Source organism: Antedon mediterranea, chromosome 1 (genome assembly GCF_964355755.1).
Source record: "Antedon mediterranea chromosome 1, ecAntMedi1.1, whole genome shotgun sequence".
NCBI classification, from domain to species: Eukaryota; Metazoa; Echinodermata; class Crinoidea; order Comatulida; family Antedonidae; genus Antedon; species Antedon mediterranea.
In genome coordinates this window covers 32,380,791-32,387,370 of record NC_092670.1, presented here as the reverse complement: position 1 = coordinate 32,387,370, position 6,580 = coordinate 32,380,791, and the positions used below count along the sequence as shown (strand labels likewise).

General features: G+C 33.7%; 1 protein-coding gene across 1 annotated transcript in view; it reads right to left on the bottom strand.

The window, feature by feature from the left end:
- Positions 1–206: 206 nt before the first annotated feature.
- Positions 207–6,580, bottom strand: part of LOC140063686 (ATP-binding cassette sub-family B member 6-like) — a 40,130-nt gene continuing 33,756 nt past the window's right edge. The window contains exon 20 of the mRNA XM_072110148.1: positions 207–5,468. Within this exon, the coding sequence (XP_071966249.1) occupies positions 5,342–5,468 (127 nt within the window). The 3' untranslated portion in view covers positions 207–5,341. The remainder of the gene's footprint in view (positions 5,469–6,580) is intronic.

Genomic DNA, 6,580 nt, shown 5'->3' with positions numbered 1-6,580 from the left:
TTTCAATGTTATATATAATATCTATATATGTCTCTCTTTTTACTTCCGTCAACCGGGTGGATTTCGTTTGAACAATCGACCACATTTTATTGTGGACAAAACTAAAAGTCACAGAGACTCAAATCGTGTCGGGATAACGCTTAATACTTCGACGAGGTTTAAATTCTTCGAAAGATATGGAGAGCAGCGGAAGTCCAATATTTATTTATATCTTTTAAAAGCACCGATCTGTCAATTTACGTACGTTGACGATTTACAAGATTGGCTTCACGTTTTATTCGATTGAGAAGTAAACATTTAATTAGCAAACATCATGATTAAAGAACATCAAACAATGAAATACAATAACAATAAAGACACCGCCGCGGTTTTAAAACCGACGCAAGACGCCGCGCCGCACGTTAAAACTAATTTTTTTCAAGCTGCTCATGTGACACAAACGCATTACATGCATCTCAAGTGCCACCGCTGAAATAAATAACGCCGCGCGGTCGAATAAGTTCCTGAAACCACGCGGTGTATGATCAATCGTTTTGCAGGGGTCGTTGAACCCGACTAATGCAAACAAGACCGGATTAACACAAATTACCGCTATTGTAATGCTATTGCAATACGTATTGATTTAAAACTCTTAATGTAGATATAAAGACAATTTGTTCAATATATCATAGGCCTATTATTACCACATACGGTCAAGGGTATAAACTTAAATTGTAGTTTACTGAGCCTATTTATTTTTCTTTCATATCATACATTCAAATTATGACCATGGAAGGGGTGCGTGCTACTCGAATGTCATCTTGTCCAGAGTTTTTTCTTTGCGTTGAAAAAAAAGAGTAGATCAACCTCCTGCCAGAATTCACGCGTGGTATCTTTTTATTCGGGTAGCCTATACTACTTATGTGAAGGCGAATATACGTATAGGCCTACAACGTGCAGGTATGCCTAAATACGTATAGGTTGGCTACTAAATATAACACAATATAACACAATTCATAGGCCTACAAACATTAGTGTAGGCATTCCACGTGATTATCTTAATATACTGTACTGTCTGTACGGTCACGAAATAATCTGCGATTCAGTGGCAAACTAATGTGTTTCACAGATCGACTTTTAATTTAATGACATCCAAATGTGTCGCAAATACAGGCCGAATAATTCAGCATAAAATAAAGGTATTTTAAACTGATAAACACACAATCTTATTATACAATAGTCATACACCTTATATACCAGATCTGTAAACAATTGTTAGTTATTATTCATTGACAAATAGAGGAAACAGGAAAGTGGAGTGGGGAAGACCTTATAATAGTAAATCAAATTGAATTCAAATTCTACGTAGTACAAATAGTAGCCCGTCGATACTGGCCATCATTAAAATCTGACATATTTGTTTAAAACTAATCGTATAGTTATATTATGGAGGTATAAATACCTCCATGGTTATATTATTATATTATATTAGAACAAATATATACAAACGTAGCTTTATGCACTAAAATCAAATGACGTCATGATCAATAAGAACAATAAAATCGCTGTATCGTCACGAGATAGAATTGATCTTACTATGTGACGTCATTTGATTGGATTAAAAAAATATATTTTTATCAAAGGCATCATAAATGTTGTTTGTTTGTTTTATGTAGGAAAAAAAGCATATTTTATCTATTTATCGATCGTTATTATCCTAGTGTAAATGGGCTTTTAACTAGCAAGAGCTTTTTAGTATAGTACAGTAGTAGTAAATTACTGAACATATATTTTTTGTCATATCTTTGTCTGTTTCATGGAAACTGCCTCTTGATTCCTGCGATTTCTTAATCCTACAGGGATTTAACAAATACAGTTCAAAAATAAACATCACGGTTTGGAGGGCGACCATCATTTTAAAGTCTTAACTATCCATATTTTAATATAAATTAAGATATATTTCTTAAACATTGTTTCTTTTTATAAACAACCTACAAAAAACATAGCTTTATTTCTAACGAACCTAGTTTGTACATACTTAATATATTAGTTACATGATATATAACTTCACAATTGACCTGGACGGTCATTTCAATATAAATTATCAAATATTTATCATACTTATTTTATTCTATAAATAACTTACAAAAAATCCCCAGCTTTATTTGTAATATTTACGACTGTCAACATTCTCAGGGCTAATGAACCTATTTGTCCATAAACACTTTATATTGTACTTACAGTTTTATGGTATGTATCCACAATTGACCCGGAGATCAGCTGGGTCAATTCTATCAATGGTCAACGTAATAAATAAATTGGCTGGGTAAATATTTCTATTCAAGTTGTACTACTATTTTCTATTGCGATGCAGGTTTAAGAGGTAGTTAGTAGCAGTTTTTAGCGCTAATATTTCCATATTGTTTACACTATGAAAATAACAATATAAAAATATTATTGTGTTGTTGTTGTTGTTCTATGCATGTTATGGTTCCTGACCTAGGGTAGGAAATGTGAAATCTTTTCACGGTTCCTGACCTAGGGAAGGAAATGTGAAATCTTTTCACGGTTCCTGACCTAGGGAAGGAAATGTGAAATCTTTTCACGGTTCCTGACCTAGGGTAGGAAATGTGAAATCTTTTCACGGTTCCTGACCTAGGGAAGGAAATGTGAAATCTTTTCACGGTTCCTGACCTAGGGAAGGAAATGTGAAATATTTTCACGGTTCCTGACCTAGGGAATGAAATGTGAAATCTTTACACGGTTCCTGACCTAGGGTAGGAAATGTGAAATCTTTACACGGTTCCTGACCTAGGGTAGGAAATGTGAAATCTTTTCACGGTTCCTGACCTAGGGTAGGAAATGTGAAATCTTTTCACGGTTCCTGACCTAGGGAAGGAAATGTGAAATCTTTTCACGGTTCCTGACCTAGGGAAGGAAATGTGAAATCTTTTCACGGTTCCTGACCTAGGGAAGGAAATGTGAAATCTTTACACGGTTCCTGACCTAGGGAAGGAAATGTGAAATCTTTTCACGGTTCCTGACCTAGGGAAGGAAATGTGAAATCTTTTGAACCAGTCAACATTTTTGTAGTGTATTGAAACAGATGAAACCAAATTTTTGTTAGCGAGTTACGGGTTTGCTCGAGTTTGGAAACTAAATTTGCTAGTGTAGAATTCCACAAGCTTGGTTTCTGAAGTTTGTTTGTTTGTTTGAACTTAGTCAACTACTGTAGGCTACACTAGCAAACTTTGGGAAAAACCTTTCTTGACAAGCTCGCAGTTTGCTCGAGTTTGCTAGTGTAGAATTCAGCAAACTTGTTTTCTGCAGTTTGCTGAACTTTGTCAACTAATGTAGTCTACAATAGCAAACTCTGGGAAAACTTTTCCTGACAAGCTTCAGCAGTTTGTTCGAGTTTGCAAACCAAAGTTTGCTAGTGTAGAATTCTGCAAAATTGTTTTCTGCAGTTTGCTGAATTGTGTCAACTACTGTAGTTTACAATAGCAAACTTTAGAAAACTTTTCTTGACAAAGCTCGCAATTTGCTCGAGTTTGCTAGTGTAGAATTCAGCAAACTTGTTTTCTGCAGTTTGCTGAACTTTGTCAACTAATGTAGTCTACAATAGCAAACTCTGGGAAAACTTTTCCTGACAAGCTTCAGCAGTTTGTTCGAGTTTGCAAACCAAAGTTTGCTAGTGTAGAATTCTGCAAAATTGTTTTCTGCAGTTTGCTGAATTTTGTCAACTACTGTAGTTTACAATAGCAAATTTTAGAAAACTTTTCTTGACAAAGCTCGCAATTTGCTCGAGTTTGTAAACCAAACTTTGCTAGTGTAGAATTGTAACTGCAAACTTGTTTTCTGCAGTTTGCTGAACTTTGTCAACTACTGTAGTTTACAATAGCAAACTTTGGGAAACCTTTACTTGACAAGCTCGCAGTTTGCTCGAGTTTGCAAACTAAAGTCTACGACTGTAAACTGTTTGCTGAAGATTTTTGATGGCCTACAATAGCAAACTTTGGAAAACTTTTCTTGACAAGCTTAAAGTTTTCAAACTAAAGTTTGCCAGTGTAGTCTAGGTTTACACATTTGTTCAAATCTATATACAACCCTAACCTGAACACCTGGTTCAAGTAATAGTTAAAAGTAAAAGTAACTAGAAAAGTGTACTATAGGCTTATACCAAAATTAATATAATTATAAATACTGTACTAATGTATTTTGTGGGCTCAAAATCACCAATTGTAGCTGAAGCTCTTAAAACCACCAATATTATGATAAACAAAAATAGAATAGAAAATCTTAAGTCATTAAATTAAAATATTTGTAGCAGTTTTTACATATATTTACAGTATTTTCCATTCATATGAATATATATATTTCTTTTCTTAAACTCTGTCTACACTATCATATAAAACTTTGTGGCAAAAAATGTGATGTACACATATATGGACATGGTGATGTCATACCACTACCATATTTTGGCACATCACACCTTTTTGTCAAACTAGTTTGATAGTGTAGACAGATCTTTAGAGCACAAAATCTATATCAAGTTTTTTCCCTAGGATAATGACATGCTACTATTTAGTTAGAACAGTGCCCCTCATTATTTGGAAATTACACTTAGCTTTTCCTATTTCAGTTTTTTACATACAAAATCTATCCCAAGTTCTTCTGTCAAGATAACAATATGTTAGTCTTGTATATACAGACAAGTATTAACGCCTTAAATTACACTCAGCTTTTCCTATTTCAGTTTCTTCCATTACAAAATCTATCCCAAGTTCTTCTGTCAAGATAACAATATGTTAGTCTTGTATATACAGACAAGTATTAACGCCTTAAATTACACTCAGCTTTCCCTATTATATCACAAAATCAATCTCAGGTTTGTTTTCTCCAAAATAAAGGATATGCTAGTCCTGTATACTTAGTAGTAAGACAAGCACTAAATACCTCATAATTGAAATTACACCCAGGCTTCATTATTTCAGTTTCTTAAGCCTTGTCTACACTATCAAACTAGTTTGACAAAAAAGTGTAATGTACCCACATATGGTAGTGATATCATCATGTCCATATATGGGCACATCACATTTTTTTGTCACATAAAGTTTGATATGTAGACATAGCTTTAGTTTAGGCTGTTGGACACCAGAGAAGTGGTCATTTTTTTCTGAAACTTTAAGAGGATATAGTAAGGAATCATCAATGCTCTGGAAAATGTGGTTAGAGCATGTTAGTTGTGTTTAAAGATGTAAAATCTTTACGTCGATTGTCCCTTTCCATTGAAAAGGTATCATACCTTATCAAAGGGACAATCATTTTTTACTTTTAACATTATTCTTGCCTATGTTGCTCTTTATTTGTCTTTCTTATTTGAGCCATTGTCATCTGGGTTCAACTGATCCCCCATTTCATCATCGGCACTAAGTTGTGATAGCCACATACTTTCATAAATTCCACCCATCTCAATCAATTCATCATGTCTGTAAAATAAAGGGGAAATTAATAGTTGAAATATCTAAATAAATAAACAGAATTAATATACTATATTTCTATATAAACATCACAAGCACAGAATAAATTCTAAACCGCCCACTTATTTCTGAAATTTAATTAACTTGAAATGATAAAGAGGAAACAACAAACATCTACCGGTACTCAGTTGCATAACGGCTATGAGCGCTCACTCACTAGAGACCCATGATTTATGGGGGGCCATGAACAGGTCCCAGAGGAAAAAAACAGGCATTACAATATTTTTAAAAAAGGCTAAAAATGTTCTTTAGCCTCCAGTGTTGGAGGACCACTTAAGGTTCCTAAACCAGGAGCCCTAGGCGTCTGTGTTACGCCACTGCATCTACTTCTTAGAGAAAACTTTCACAGTTCAGAGTTGACCACACCATCAGCGCTTGACATAACCATCAAAGGTTAGATTACGATATTTTCAGCTACTTTTGGGAACAATGTTAATGAGGAATAAGAACATCTATCTTCTAAACCAAAGCATATCAAGTTGTAAGCAGCAAATCTTTTTTGGGTGGTATTTCAGATTCATATGAAGGTTTTCCCTCGCTTTATAAATAATTTTTTTTATGTTTGGCCAAAAAATGATGTTTTTAACTTATTATTTCTTTAAATAAAGGTCTGGATTTAAGTTACATACTTAAGCAGTCCCTGCCCAAAATTGTTTATTTTGATGTGTTGTATTGTAAATTATTATTGTATTAATATAATGCTGATTAAATAGATAAAGGAAACAAAACTAGTTCTTGTATCTGTAAAACTAAAACCATCAAATTCTACATTACATTCAAACTGAAAGTGAGAAAGTAAATAAATTAAATAAAATTACTCAATTTCATTACGAATAGGCTTTACATTTAAACAAACCAGTTATCTCATGCAATTACATACTGCTGAATAAAATACATATTATGATACAACCCGAGGATATAATGTATAGAAAGATTAGCACCTTCTCAACAGGTCAAAGAGTTTAATCATACTATCAAACAACCGCAAAATCATGGCTTAACATACATTCAATCCGCAACGGAAATTATTCACAACACCTAAGGCAAAACCTTTTACAAAA